Genomic DNA, 16,853 nt, shown 5'->3' with positions numbered 1-16,853 from the left:
TGTGAGTCTCAGACCTCCACAAGAACTAGCTACAGTATGTGCAGTCACCATCATTTATGGGCATATTTCAATCCCTGTCTCATCCCCCTCCACAGGAGCGGTTATATGATCTTATAAGCAACTGTCTTTAACCCACAGGCATATTTAGTACCTGGTATTCCTGTAGCACAACCACCATCAGAGCCTCAATGATGGACATGTTAATTCAACATTAGCTTGTTCAACATAGAAACCCTAAACCTATTCTTCCCAGGTTGACAGTGATAAAGAGTCTGATTTAGCCTTGCTGAAAATGGCTCTACATTTGTCTCTCAGGGGTACATGCTCATCTCACTGAGCAGTGACTACAAACTAGCACATTGTACATGCATGAGCCAACTCCACAACAAATACTTAGAGTGAGAATCCATTCCACAAAAAAAGTACAGAACAATCAAAAATCATGGCTTTAAGATTGTTTTCACTCTGTGGTAATTTTGCATTATCTGTAGCTATGTGCATAATGTGTGTATCAAGAGAACAAAAAGAAAAGTTTACATATGTATTTTCCCACATTTTATGTAAAAAAAAACAAAAAACAAAAAAAACTTGTTGCAAATGCTGCTTAGCCTCTTTTAAAGCCAAAAGTGAAAGGCTTCAATTGGTAATATGTTGGTAATTGTTTTAATTAATTAATGGTTCTCAACCAGGGGTCTGGGGCCTACCAGGGGGCTATAGCAAACTTCCAAGGGGGCCTTAGGATGACAAAAGAAGTATTTAAATTGAAAAATTATTATCAATAATATATATAAAAAAAACTGTAATCTGAAATAAAGAGCATACAGCTCCTGAAACTTGTGCATAAAGACCCCCTGTGGTAAAAATCAAGTTTTTAATGTTGTTTATATGTCTATAGGCCTATTCACACCACACAGACAAGCGCCTGATCAGTGTGTTACCCCGTCAGCGTCTGTTGGCGTTGGTCGGAGTATGTTTTCACCTGACTGAACATATTCAATCAGTGTTTTTTCGCTGTATTTTGGGGCAGTGTTAACATGACAGTTATTTTTCATAAAATTCTAAATCCAACGGCCAACTTGGTCACTGAAGTGAACCAAAGATAGTCTCAAAAAAGCGATTTGAAATCGCTGGTGTTTTTTACGTTAAAAACTACCTTGTAACCAATCACGTCAACGTGTGATCATCAACGAGTGGATCTCTGAGCTGGTGCGAGTGAGTAAAGGCAAGGCTAGTTTGCATATTCATGGTACCGCATATATTAAATGAGGCAAGGGTGTAGAGTTACATTCAAGCTATTTTAAGGCATGAAGACATTTTTTTACAGGATTTTTTTTTTTTTTTAAATATGTAATTTTGGTGATCAAAGTAAATGAGGTAAGAAAAATAAACTTGTTTTCCCTTTGAATTAAAGTTTATTTTTCTGACCCCATTTACATATTGATTGATTGATTGATTTGATTGACTGATTTTTATTTAATTGCATTTTTTGTTTTATTATTTCAGACTAATACATTAAGAAAACTATTTCAGTGTGAAATTATTAAAGTGACCATGAAATCACGATAGACTATTCTTATTTTTTTATGGAATATTCAACCTGATCTAATGGAAATTACGTACGTATTTTATGAGGTGGCAAATTCGTACGAATTCATACGACCTCACTCATACGAATTCTTTCTAAATCATACATATTTTGTATGAATTCGTACGAATGACCAACCCCTGGCCCCGCCCCTAAACCTACCCATCACTGGAGTTTAGACAAATCATATGAATGAATTTGTAGGAATTAACCACCTTGTAATCACTTGTACAAATTGGTCGTGAGATAGCGTCGGAATATTGCAGTATTTATTTTAAATATATATATATATTTTTGCCCTCATGAACTTTAATCAAAATAACTTTCCCTCTCTCTTGCATGAACTTCTGATGTTGTATTTGCTGGCGTGTTACGTTCTAGTTCTGTTTTTGTCTGTTTTGGCTTTATTTTTATTTTTTGCCATGAGTTCAGGTTGTTAGTTAGTTTCTATAATCACTGATTGTATTACACATCTGTTCTTAGTTCTGTTAACCAATATGTGTGTGTTTAAGTTTCCTCTGTTCAAGTCTTGTTTATGCTTGTATGGTAGTGCTCTATGAGTTTGATTCCTATATTCCAAGTAAAGACTTTGTTATTGAATTTTCTGCATCGTGCGATCATTGCAGCCACACAACGTTACAGAGTGAGGGCAGGACAACCTGTCACTCACATCACAGCAATAGAAAACCACAACAATCCACTGTAAAAATAAAATAAAATCCCATACCTATTACCTATTTCTATTCCTATTTTATTAGCTATTTCAGCTATTTTATTATTTAAGTTCAGTTGTCCTCTTAAATGTTTTAATCTAATAGGCTGTTCAGGTCATTTCAACCTAAATTAAATAAAAAATAACGTAAACAATCAAGTTGAATCTCGTATAACTTAAACATAAAAGTCCTGGCAGAAAACCAGTATATCCAAACATTTTTTTTTTTTTAAGTGTTGACAACTTAGTGTTAACTAATAATTGTTGCAAACTGGTACTACCAAAACAATATTAGTGCATTCCTGGAACTGGGCGTCATTACACTACATCCTTATGCATCGCTTTCTGCCAGGACTTTTACGTGATTTTCCCTAATCACTGAAGTGACCTCGCCATGCGGGTTAGCAGTAGTATTAGCCATCAGGCAAGTGTTATTTAAATAAACTCCTGATGTACTTACAAACCTTCCAATGCCTCGTTTTATGAGTACAGAACCTATTTGTACTACTGTATAAGTTTGGTACCATTCTGGGCATTATTAGTGGGGTAATTTACGAGATACAGCCTAGGTTCCATTAGCGGTGTGGGGGTGTGTGTTTGGCTCGAGGTCATGGTGCAAAGGACCCTAGGTTGGTTTTACTCTGAACCATCCCTTTAAGCTAGACAATGACTTTCTGCTAGAGCTGTTTAGAGCAAAAACAATCTCTGTTCCATTCATTTCCTGTAAAGCTGCTTTGAAATCTGTATTGTAAAAAGCGCTATAAATGAAGGTAACTTGACTTGACTTAATAAAATGAAGCCCTACATTTTTCTTGTTTCACTCAGATACACACCATAATAGGGAAGAAAAGACTATCACAACTTCCATTTCATGCCGACTTTGTTTAAATGAATTGTGGTTAATTAATATATTGTATCTACACTCCCAGTTTCAGATTAATTATGACAGCGAAAGCGGTCATATAGGGATTGTCAAAGTTTTTTTTTTTTTTTTTTCGTCACCTACTGAATTTTCCGTCAACGATACCAGGGACACCGAAGCACCGGGGAACATGAAATTTGGTGGGCATGTAGCCCCACTAGACTTCTAAGGAAAAATTTCGTTTGGTCCCCGGGGGCCACTCCCCCCCCCCGAGCTGGGGCCCCCCAAACCCCAAAAATGCAGTTTTTCCTACATAACTACCTGAACCGTGGCACCGAGGATGACAAATTTTTTATGGTATGTTGGTCTTAAGGGCCCACATCAATCTAGCCCATAATCGATTGTCAAAGTTTTTTTTTTTTTTTTTTTCCCGTCATCTACTGAATTTTTTCGTCAACGATACCAGGGACACCGAAACACCGGGGAACATGAAATTTTGTGGGCATGTAGCCCCACTAGACTTTTACAGAAAAATTTTGTTTGGTCCCCGGGGGCCACTCCCCCCCCGAGCTGGGCCCCCCCAAACCCCAAAAATGCAGTTTTTCCTACATAACTACCTGAACCGTGGCACCGAGGATGAAGAAATTTTTATGGTATGTTGGTCTTAAGGGCCCACATCAACCTAGCCCATAATCACTCATTTGTGATTTACGCCCCTCCCATAAAAAATGAAAATGCAATATTATTCTACTTTAATCGCCCCTATCTTCAGTTGAGATGTTCAGAACTGCACCATATTTCATGTGTATGATTAACTTGACATCCTCTGGGGGTATGCTAAGTTTCGTAGAATTTCATCCATGGGGGGGGTATAAAATAAATTCATTTATGTGCACATTTAGTGACTGTACACTCATCGGCCTGTAGATGGTGGTGTTGAGCGAAGGGTTGCTGGTTTAGGATGATACTGTCACACACACTGACATCCACACGCACAGACACACACCCATACACACACATACAAATCCACATGCACAGACACACACACACAAACACACACGCGCACACACATGTACGCACGCACACATACACGCACAGACACACACATACACAAACACACACACAGACATGCACATACTACTACTTTTTTTAGGTATATACATAAACACGCAATACAGCCAAATTGCTCCACGTCATTTATTTTTGTGGAAAGCCAGTGCAGGCCTGAGCGGCGGTCATATTTTGTACCGCCCTGCGGTACATCTAGTTCAATTAGAAATACCAGAAATATACATATTGTAGGTGGGCCTTTGAATATTGATAGTGATGGGCCAAGTCAAAATGGTTGAGAACCACTGGTTCTTGATGCCACAAATTCTGGCTCCCATATAAAAAACGATGTGGTTGTGGCGAGCAGGACGAGGCACAGGGCCGTGAGAGAGCGGCGCGAGGCCGGTGGCGTGATTAATGATGAGCGACACCTGCGCGACACACCGGTCTCGTATCTCTCATGGAGGAGCGGAAGCATAAAAGGGGGAGCGACGACAGTGGAGATCGAGAGAGGAACAGGCCAGGACTTAGGTTGTGTTCTGTTTATGTTTTATTATGTGACAGCAGTCGTCCGTGAGGGGCTGCTGTCTTTTACTTTTTATTTTATTTTTATTTATTTTTTTTGGTATTAAAATCTTTTTGAATGTTCGCCGGTTCCCGCCTCCTTCTTCCCATAACATCTAACCTCATTACATTGGTATTTATAGTGAATTTCATAATGAAGTCGTTTGACAATAGAAAGAAGGGGAGAGATGTTCATTGAAAACTGTACAACAACTTGAAATTAAGATAGTATGGTAAATTCAAATGACCAGCCATTAGAAGTAGATAATAGAAATGGCAAGGGTAATGTTGCAAATGGCAAGAAGCTTTCCAGATGGGGCAATTATTGATGGTCTTATTAGAAAAAGCAGAGCGAGATGTCTTGCTGCAGCTGAATCTTTATAACTGGTGTTGACAAGATCCGCAAGCTTTATTTCAAACCAAATCAGCTGCTGAATATTTGTTGTCTCTCTCCCTCCGCTTCAGCAGGAAGAGTGAGACATCAACAGAGACACATCAGAAGTGGCAGCTAGCGCCTATGTCTGTCTGTAAAAATCTGGAGTCCCTAAAGTAGGCCACATGGAAAGGAGGAAAGTATAAAAAAGAAAAGGCGGATAGAGAAAAACCTTGAGTATCTGGGCTGCCTCTAGTTTAGATGTTTCTTTGATGTATCATTTAAGAAGATCTGGATCTTGATGTTTTTAAGCTTTATGAGTTGTTGAATGGATCCTAGTAGAACATCCCATAAAGTGACACATTTAAATGTAAAAACAAAATCTAAACCCGTTCAGAGTGAATTCAGCTTTATGATATGCATATAAATAATATTTCTTCCGATCTAAAATGATTGCAGTGAAGCAGATCTACAGGATTATCAAAGAAAGGCACCAAAGACATAAAGTTTATTGTTGGATTATAACTGAGGCTTCTCTATTTACTGTCTGAATCAAAGAATGGAAGGGAAGATATTTTCAAAAGTACCAAACACTGATGTAAAGAAAAGTATTTATTAACAATTAGGGACAAGTTGGGATGTAAATATTGTTTTATTCTGGTTCCTCTTAACCAGAGTCAGTAGCTCCACTAATTTAAGCATCATACTTAGGAAAAAACGTATTAAAACGTATTCTTAAATTTAGTGCAAAAGCAGCAACATCAAACATGGAGTCTGTAATGTTAGCTAAATGGGATATGATTAGATTGGTATGCTTGTCAATTTCTGCTTTTGGTAGCAATGATGTAGTATTGATTGGTCATTGATCTTCAGTCAAGGGGGAATGAATCCAGATAGCATGGTGTAGCTACTGCAATTTGAGCTTAAATAATCATGGCCATGAAGACTGATTCAGGCTATAAATCAAATCATTTTCGTATCCACTATTGGCCAATACTGACAGGGACACTAGAAACTAAAACTTTTTAAAACAAAACAACCACTTGCTATTTAAATGTATTTTAAAATGTAATGTATTACTGTGATGGCAAAGCTAAATTTCCAGCATCATTACTCCAGTCTTGATCCTTCAGAAATCATTCCAATATGCTGATTTGGTGCTTACAAAACATTTCTTCTTTTCAGCATTTGTGCTGCTTACAGTTTTTCTCGATTGCTTAAACACATTTCTTGAAACTATGCCTCGTATTCTCAAAACTATAAACACAAATCCATAACGTCTCACCCAATTCCCCAAACATCCTATTTTCAGGTCAAAATGAAGCTCTACACTCAAAACCATTCACTCTTGCTGAAAAACCAAACTTTGCCCTCAGACAGGACACACAAGCCCTCAAAATCACACACACTACAACATAGTCTAACACACTGGTGCAATAAATTCAAAACAACATTTCCAAAACTACTAAGTTATGTTGCTTGTGGTTCCCCCTCTCACAAACCTTTTCACATGATGAACACAAAAGACACAACCAGTGGATACATTGTCACATTTTTATTCATACACAGAAAACACACACACACAAAAACTTTTTTTTTCTGTTTTACTCTTCTTTTTTACTCTTTTTTTTTTACTCTCTCCTCTAATTTTTTTTTTTATATTTACCTATAGTAAGATGTGTGTGACCAACATATGACAGTAAAAGAGCACACACAATCCATATTCTAATATGGAATTCGAATTGTATTGGAATGGTAAAGAGTGTTGGGACGTAACAGGAGGGCCTCCACTCAAGGATACAATATGATGGACACGTCTTAGAATGTTCCACATATGGTTGAAATACCTAGAAAGATAACATTCTGGGAGTCAAGACTATAAAGGAGAAAGGATGCCCTCCCTTCACTGTCACACTCTGCAGCCACACTGTCTGACTGTACGACTGCTGGCCTTTTCTTGCAAGAAAATAAACCTCATCAAAGACTATTGGAAATTTTTGTCTCTTATTCAGTTATAGAATTTTGTTTGCCACCACACCTCCCTGAAGGTTCTCGAGGTGACGGTAAAGCGACTCAAATTTGGCCTTACTCGTAGCCCAGCCTCCCTCATAGTCATACCATTGATAAAGACATGGGCAACTAGAGTGGCTTGAATTTCATCTGAGACTGCTTGTCTTCTTGTCCTTGCCTCCTCATTCTTATCCCTCTTCCTTCATGTCTTTCTGGATCCATTGTTCTAAAACGCAATAAACTGATTTGGGCCCTTTTGTCTATCTATTGAAGGTTCTGATTGATGTCTGTTAAATTTTGACTCTTAGTGTTTCCACTTGGGTAATTGTGTGCTAACTGAGCTGAAAATGTGCTGACTTGAGTGAACAATATTGAATGCTAGTGCTTTCTAAATGAAAACATGGTCTAAGCAATGAGAAATGAAGGGATTTGTGTGTAGAGTTTTGCAGTGACAGTTCAACAAATCTGACTCATGTGTCAAAACAGGGAATAGTGTTTATAGTTTAGTGAAATGGGTGTGCTTTTTGATAAATGGCGTTATGGTTTTGAAATTTTAGTTCAAAAGCCTGGTTATAGTGTTTAAGCAATCGAGAAAAACTGTAATATTTTTGTGGAAATCATGATATCTTTTTTCAGGAGACTTTGAGTAAAGCACTTAACTCTATGTATTCAGAAGAATGTTATATTCATCAAAGTCATAGTGATAGTGATAGTGGATGTCAATTCTCCAGATGTAATTCTCCAGTTCATGGGTCAATCCCACTTAGAACTCAATTCCTTAAATATTTATATTACGACATTAAACTCTGGACTATTTCAGTGGCAAATCAATCAAGTATGCAATGGCATACGTTTTCATAGTATTGTTGAAGTACTCTTCACTATTATCATACTTCAATAAGAATGAGTATGAGCTCATGAAAAAAAAAAGAACTTAAGTGCTTTTTATCACTGTATGGAGATATGTTTTTTATTGTATAAAATTCAAACATCAGTCAAAATAAATAAATTATATAATACTCTGGACTAGAACCATCAGTGAACTGGCTTACTAAGCTCTGACATTTAGCCCAACAATCTAAACAAACTCCTTTGATTCTTGGATCAAGGAGATAATAATGGTTGGAAAGAGAAAAAATGTGTGTGCATGTGAGAGTGTGACAAGAAAGCAGAGATCCATGCAACTCATGTTCTCTCTTTTTTTTTCTTTGAGATGAGAGATGAAGACGAGAAAGGTGACATTTGGAATTTGAATGTCACAACCAGAGAAAAATGGCCCTTTGTCGAACGCTTGAGATAAATTGATCTGATAAGGACAGCACTGCATGCATTAGTGGTCTTTAGCCAGGCATTTAGTGTGTCTGAGACGATGTGGAGGAGTAGGAAAAGGAGGTGCAGGGGTTAAGGCTAAGATCACATTGCACAGGCAGGCACTGGAAATGTCAAGGTGCAATTTACAAACTGATTCCAGCGACAATAGAAAGTCAATGGAGAGGCACGAGCAGGTCTGTGTGCCACAGTGCCCAAAAGAAGCTCATCTCTTCCGTCACTTACACTGTAACAAATCTTTATGTTTTATTCAGCTTTTGTAAATGTAATCTCTGAGCAAAAGGGTGAATCTATCAGATTTCTTTAAAACCAATACAAAAACGACAAAATAAAATAAGGTGATTTCTCTATGACCTTGATATGATGAAGAGAACAAGAAGTCAGGCAGACACACATAAATACCGCTGCTGCAGGCGGCACAAAGCCGTATCCAGCTTTTTTCTCTCTCTTTGAAGAGCCAATGAAATGTTGAAGGTATAAAGAGAGACACCTCAGAGGTTTGGCTCCACGGTGTCTATAAAATCAATAAGAGCACTCCACGCGGCAACACAAACAGGGCACTGGCCATTAACAGGCCTCTGTTACAGCACACAATTACTGTTTACATAGCACTTTTTCTCAGTCGCTGTAACACACTTTAAACTGCAGCTCCCTAGAGAAAGGAACGTAGAAGTTTATACTTTAACACAGGGCTCTGAACAAAAGAACAACCTCGAACCTCCTCAGGAAAGTCAACTCTCTGCATCAGAATAGAGGCCAGACTAGCTAACTTTCACACACTTTGAAAATGAAAATGGTAAAGAAAAATGCTCACGGACAATCTTTTTTCCACGATCAAGATGATACCACAATGAAATGACTCCGACATCATTGAACTCTAACTGTGTCTATATCAACATACAAAACTGTTGGCAAAAAAAAATATATATACTAAGATATAACAATAATAGAATAAAATCTCTTTATGATTCCTTCAACAACAAAGAAATTAAACCTCTGTGTGACAATACAGTCTTTTTTGTTCTTGTTTTAATAGAAAAACATACGAAATTTAGAATCATTGGAATTGCAATTAGGGATTTCACTGTTTTAGCTTTTTTCCCAGTTTAACTATGTTAGGGTGACCATACGTCCTCTTTTTCCAGGACATGTCAGGCCGGGATTTCAAGATCGCCCAAAATATACGGGATTCCGCTTTTGCTTTCTATCGTCGCCATTTATTTTGTTCACATGCACACCTTTTTATTCAATAGGACTGAATTAATTCCGATTGGTGAATCTGAATGTAGTGTTTACATGAACGCTAAACAAGTGATCGGTTGATGTGCGTTTTAGCATTGCTAAGAAAATTCCTGTGTTTTCGTCTCAGTCGGGATCCTTGTGAAGCAGAATGCATGACCTGCAAAGCTGGCACGTACGTGTCAGTGTCAAATAATGTAAACATAATGAGTGGTGAATGTAGAAAGCAAAAGCCGAATCCCGGACATTTTGGGCGATCTCGAAATCCTGGCCAGACATGTCCTGGAAAAACAGGACATATGGTCACCCTAAACTATGTACAGAGTGTGTTAATTCATATAATAATATTGGGTAACAATTCATTTTGATGGTCCGGTTTGAACATTCTGTTGACTATAAGTAACTTTGCAACTACATGTCAACTAACTCTATTAGAAGACTGTGTGTTTAATATCTGCTAACTCTTTATTGTGATGGTTCCGCAAAAGACATTCTACTGACTATAAGTAACTTTGCAAGTACTGTACGTGTCAACTTATTCTAAACATACTGTAACCCTACCAGTCTACTAATAGTCTACTAACACTCTAATGAGAGTTAGTAGGCAACATTTCTTACAGTCAACAGAATGTGTTAAAGGGATACTGTAGGAAAATAGATGAGTAAATGAGTAAAACAAACCATGCATATGAGTTGACATTCTCTTGATTTGTGCTTATAGGAGGAAGTGCAAAAGTTCTGGTCAAATGTAAAAAGAACTTTCCCAAATGACAACAATCTATAAAAAAAAAGTTGAGCAAAGTAATTGTGATTATCAGTTTAACCATTATACTCTCACTGGGTTGGTTGTATAAACGCACACGAAGATGAAGGTAAACTTGGTAATATGTGAATATAGCCACACGAAAACAGGAACAGCACAACATATAACACATCCACAATAGACGATTCCAGACATTGAACTGAAACAGAACCGAACATATAAGCAGGTGATAATGATAGTGATTGACGAGTGCACAGCTGTACATAATTAGCGTCCGTGACAAAGGCAGACGATGACGAAACATTACGAGTCCAAACTAACATAATTGTGACATATAGCATGACTAAAATAATTTAATTGACTAAAACTTGACTAGTCAACTAAAACTGGACTAAACAAAAAAAAAAGGATAGATTGACTATTGACTATAGGATGAATATGATTAAAAATAAATACATTTAAGGACCAAGACTAAGACTAAATTAAATAAATAGCTGTTAAATAAATAGAATTTTGCGCCAATCCATGTTTTCACTGTTATAAGGTACACTCTCAGAAAAAAAGGTACAAAAGCTGTCACTGGGACAGTACCCTAATATGTACCATTTAGGTACTAATATGTACACTTTGGGTACCAATATGTACCTTTGAGGGACTTAAATGCACTCATTAGGTACAAAGGTGTACCTTTTGAAAAGGTACCGCCACAGTGACAGCTTTTGTACCTTTTTTTCTGAGAGTGTAGGGGGCGCTAGTACGCATCTTCTGAAATAGTACAGAATCTCTGGATCAAAACATAGGTGAAAAATAATCAGAGACAAGTGATAGAAGCATTGCTTATGTAAAATAATGTGATAATCAGCATTGAACAACATATAAATCAAAACTGCCTAACGTTACCGAATTAAATGTCGACTCAGGAAAGGTTAACAACTGTAAAGCTTTGTTAGTGTAACAAAGTTAGTGGCTTTGTTGATGGAAGTGATCTACACCATCTATGATTTGATAATCGTTCTGAATCCGATCCGTATGTAATTTTTGACAAAAATACAATTTTCTCAGCTTTTTGTTCAAAATGTAGCTTTTTTTTTTTCATGAAACTTGCATTCAAGTGTTGATTTTTTTTTTTTTTTTTTTTTTTTTTTTTTTAAATGATCAAAAATGCTGGCGGTGGCTGGCAACTTTCTAAAAAAAAACACTGGTGAATTAACAGACTAACAACAGTATATCAAGCATACTAAAATAACACTGTTTGAAGACAAACTTTTGATTGCTGGCATGACAAATGATTGTGTGTAACGTTGTGAAAAAATAAATTACAATTCAGTCATGAACTAAAACACAGTCATACAAATTGTGCCCATTTTAGACTGTCCAACATCAAAATGGATTATGCACACTTTATCTGCTCACAATTTGACCACTGACAGCAATATATGAAAAACGAGGAAAAGGAGGTTAAAAAAAACCCTTGTTGAACACTTAAATATCACTCTGGACTGATTAGAGTAAGGCTTGAGAACATTCCTATCTTACAGTGATCTAATACCCATTTTCTAGTTTTTCTTGGTTTGAGATGACAGTTGAGCATGATCGGCAAGAGCAGCCCGTCAAGCATCAGTGCAAAAAGGTGGTTTTAAGCAGGGCTTTTTACAGACCTGCGCTTAAATAGTGACTGGTTTTACAAGGGGGTCAAAGAGGCATTCGAGATTCAGCTACGAGCATGAGGAGGAGAGAAGACAGGAGATTGCTTGACAAGCTTATTCAGACTTCTTTTAAATGGATTTTTAAGGGCTTTGAAGAGTTCTACAATGAATGCCCTGCAAAATGTTCCTTCTTTTTTTTTTTTTTGAGGTAAAGAGAAGCATGTGAAAATAATGAAATACAAAACCATTGGATTCTTGTGCTACAGCAACCTATTATCATATGGCAGTACAACAGTTGCATTATATTGCAAGGTCATGTAGGGCCATCTCTGTATGCATACTAATTGGATATTATCATCAGTGTTAATCACAAATAGGGATTTATGTTTGAGTGTACAGCAAACCCTCAATTTACATTTTTATAGGTTCACACTGGAAAGGACTGTATCGATCTATTGTTTAATGTATGATGGTTTAAACTGAGAAAACAGTGACCTGTTAAATAACTGCTTTTCATCCCATGCAGCTCAGGAGAAATAAGATGACTCATAACTGGGAAAAAAGTTTGTAAATGCTGTGCAAGCCAACTCAGATGGTTTGAGTGTTCTCTTTCTATCTTCTGCACATCCCACACAAATATGCTCCCTCTTTCACAACACACAGGCATAACATAAGAGTCACTTGTTCTTGTAATGTTCATATTCAAAATACTGCCATTTACCTAATGACCACTGCAAACTGCAAGTGTAAACAGAAGGGAGGAGTAAGGAGAACAAGCAGGGGGGAAAGGGAAAATGAGGAATTGCCATCACTGCAATTCAGTACCTTAGACAGGTGAGACCCAGGAGTGTTGTAATACAGGGTGAGTTGTAACACCATCAGTTTAACTAATTATAAATAATATAAATTAGGGTGACATCACAGTTATACATGCCCATCACCCTCCTGAGGTGATTGTAGAAGTTTATGTGTAAACATATAAAAGATTTACTGGACAAAACACAATTTTGAGGTAAGAAGTTAAATTTCATGTCTGGTTTAAAATTTGTGTGTGATTATTTTAATTAATGTTAATGAACTGTCAGAAAAAAAAAACATCAGAAAAATCTGTACAACCTTACCTTTAGTTGCCCTTAGTTCACCCAAAAATGAAAATTCTGTCAGTAATTACTCACCCCTTGTTCCAACCCTGTAAGACTTTCGTTCATCTTCGAAACACAAATTAAGATATTTTTGATTAAATCTGAGAGCTGGCTCACTCATTTATAGGCTTCTATGTTATTGAAACTTGCCGGCCCAGAAAAGTTAGTAAAGACAATGTTTACAACACAACGTACAACACAGAAGCGCTGCGCTGTTACACTATACGTGAACTAACTTTTTTTTTTTTTTTTGCACAAAAAGTATTCTCATCGATTGATAAACTTAAGGTTGAACCACCGTAATCACTTGGACTATTTTAAACATTGTCTTTACTAACTTTTCTGAGCCGGCAAGTTTCAATAACATAGAAGCCTATGGAGGAGTGAGACAGCTCTCAGATTTAATCAAAAATATCTTAATTTGTGTTCCGAAGATGAACGAAAGTCTTACGGGGTTGGAACAACATACTGTAAGGGTGAGCAATTACTGACAGAATTTTCATTTTTGGGTGAACTAACCCTTTAAGATACTAAATACATTTCAGACTGATGTACTGCCCCAGTAACAAGCTGTTGTACTCCTTTTTGGACTTTTTTTTTCCTGGCAGTTTATCATTAGAACCACCAGGTTCTATTTTTCTAACATCAAAACAAGCTTTTGACAAGGAAGGCAGCACTACTTTTCATTGTACAAAACGAGACAGCGTCACAGTTGTGAGAGTGACTAACATACACTCACAAACTGTTTTAGAATTGTTAACATAAGATTTTTATGTATTTCTGTATTGGTTGCAGTTTTATCTGCTGTTAGTATTGAAGTAAAAATGTTTCTTATAGGCCTTTGTTTGCAGTTTTGAATAATGAAATGTATAAAATGAAGCAGGTTGGGTTGGAGGTGCATTTTAGATCCAATACATTTTATTTGCACAAATTCATAAATAGAATTTACAATTCCTATGTTTTCAATTAGTATAACCCACTCAGGAATAGTGTCAAGAGCACTCTTTGTACTTGACCTTGATTTACAGAGTTGTAAATGTATAACCTACTTTAATATGACAGACAATCAGTGTTTGAGAGCGCAAAACACACTGAGTTTTAGGCGTTGAATGTGTTACAACATTCCCCGGTCTTCCCTATATTATGGGTACCCAGTTTGAGTGATGCTGAGCATATAAGCCTGCAGAACTAGAGAACGACAGTGAACAGTGCGTTTATTATCTTTCCTGCACTGAGCTGAAAACCAAAACAAAGTGCAATTTTCTGAATTGGGTACAAGTGTCATTAGCCTAATAAATATTCTGGTCAAATTGAAAGGCTGAATGCGATTTAGCATCTCCTTTGCACACAATACGCACAATAAACATACAAACTATACATATGAATAGGCATTATGCTAAGATATTATCAACCTGTTCATTATAACTCACCTTGGTTTGGATGGCCGGGGTCCGACAACATCAATCCCGGTAAAGCAAACACGAAGAAAAATCTTTGAAAAGTCATTTTTTTTTTTTTTGTATCCAGTTGTGGACGTAAGTCGGTGAGAGTTACTAAAGAAAACAGTCCACGACAAAATATCCAGTAATAAAATTCATTTAACTATTGTACACGATTGTGCGCGTCAGCCGCCTCGTTCCCCGCATCGCGAAAACGCGGACACAGAGCGACAGAAATGCCAGCCCATTACGCACAACTACCAGCGGCACTTGAAAAACTTACAGAATTTACCCATTAAATAGGATAGACGCTGTGAGATAAGTTATCACTAACGATGTCTGGTTGTCGACACTTGAGATAACGATAGACTAGTTATGTTCTCCAGTCGTCAATATCCATTAACGGGCTTTCCCCTTCTCTAAACGTTAATACGCGCGTCTCTTCTTGACTCTACGCGCCGTCGACACGAGCCTGGCGAGTATCACGCGCATAAACTTGTCGAATCAGTCTCGCGCACACAGACAGTCCTGGTTGGAACGAGAGTTTCCACGACGCTTTCAGTCTCGGGCGCGCGAAACGCGATCCTGAGGTGAAAAGCCCAAGTGAGTTTTGAGGATCTAGACGGAAGACCAGCTCATCAGCACTAGAGGGTGTTCGTTTCCACTCTGTGCTGTCTGTGCCGTCCCGCGGTTCTTTCAAGGCTAGGGAAGTCCGGCTTGCTTATTTAAAACATGGCACATAAACAGAAAGTATTTGGTCTGCATCTCCTGTAAGTCAGACGGAACACCCTCAATCTTCATAAGTTAGGCAAGATGTAATTCGTTTCCATCATGATTGACACAACTGCGGTGTGTGTACTTAATTCTACTTTTAAGATGTTGAAACATTTCTTCGTTTGAACAATTGCAATAACAGTAAGCTTAGCTTCCTTTACTGGATTAATGCATGAAACCCATGGTAAATACCAAAATAATATCTGAAAGATATTGTGCACTTTAACATTTTGGCAGAATATATTTAGCAAGAATATAATGTACAGCAATTAATTACAACAAAATTCAGAATTTTAATATGAAATCAAAACCTAAATTAAATAATGACTTAAGACTGACTGGAAATCTGGACCTGCACGTTGCAATACTGTATAAGGACAGAACATAGTTAAAAATACTATTGTGGCAAGCTATATTGTTCCTGATGATATTGGTCTGCTGTAGCTCGTTGTCAACCAGGCATGCACAAATCACAACACTCAGCATAGTAGACTCAGCAACGATGGAAATCAAGAAACTACATTTTAGGTAAATAAATAAATAAAACAAAACAAAACATCACAGGTAACTAAAAGTGACAACAACAACATTAACAAAACAGAACAGCAAATTGTACAAAAATGCAAGGCCATAATTTATTCATGCCACAATGCATGATGGGAATCTGGGCATTGGCGTAGTGTTGTAGCCACTTTACAGTTAATCTGCAAAAATAGTAGCAGCATTGTATTAGATTAACTTAATTTATTCACCCCTGTGAGACATTAGGCCTTGTTTCATTATTAGTTTTAATTATGCAATTGCATATAATGCAGATTACTCTATGCATATTTTTTTTATTTTTTTTATTTTTTTTTTACAAACTTCACTTCTGAATAAAAACTGGTTATATTTCACACTTAGAGCAACTGTGCAAATATGTGACCTGATTTATCTATTGTGGTCGAGATCCTATTAATTGCTTGCTGATATCCTGCTGGTGAGTGTCCACTGCTTGTCATGCCTGTGTAATTCAGACATCTAACTGGCGTCTAATGGTCTCAGATGTGAAAATAACTCCCTCCTTCCCCCTCATATCCCCTACATGCAATCCATTCAGAATGGTTATTTTTGCGCAGCCATTTAAAGGTCATTCGATGCCATCATGCATACACAATATGCTGAATGTAATTTATTGATTGACTGGAGACATGAGGTTTTGCGGAAAATAGGTTTTTAATATAGGAGCTTGCTTGAATTCGGTTATGCTGGCTAAGCAGTAGTAATACACACAGTGTGTGAACATCCGATATGTACTGAAGGCAAGTACAGATGTTGCCAGTGTAACTGCAGAATTTTTAAAGAAGATTTAACAGTAATTTATTA

General features: G+C 37.1%; 1 protein-coding gene across 1 annotated transcript in view; it reads right to left on the bottom strand.

Annotated features, from left to right (window-relative positions):
- Nucleotides 1-14,781, bottom strand: part of epha6 (eph receptor A6) — a gene marked incomplete at its 5' end in the record, with an annotated part of 162,168 nt that extends 147,387 nt beyond the window's left edge. The window contains one exon of the mRNA XM_081361272.1: nt 14,706-14,781. Within this exon, the coding sequence (XP_081217398.1) occupies nt 14,706-14,781 (76 nt within the window). The remainder of the gene's footprint in view (nt 1-14,705) is intronic.
- Between the last annotated feature and the right edge of the window lie 2,072 nt (nt 14,782-16,853).

This window comes from Scardinius erythrophthalmus, assembly GCF_964197995.2.
Source record: "Scardinius erythrophthalmus genome assembly, chromosome: 3".
NCBI lineage: Eukaryota > Metazoa > Chordata > Actinopteri > Cypriniformes > Leuciscidae > Scardinius > Scardinius erythrophthalmus.
This window is presented reverse-complemented; position numbering and strand designations above follow the sequence as displayed.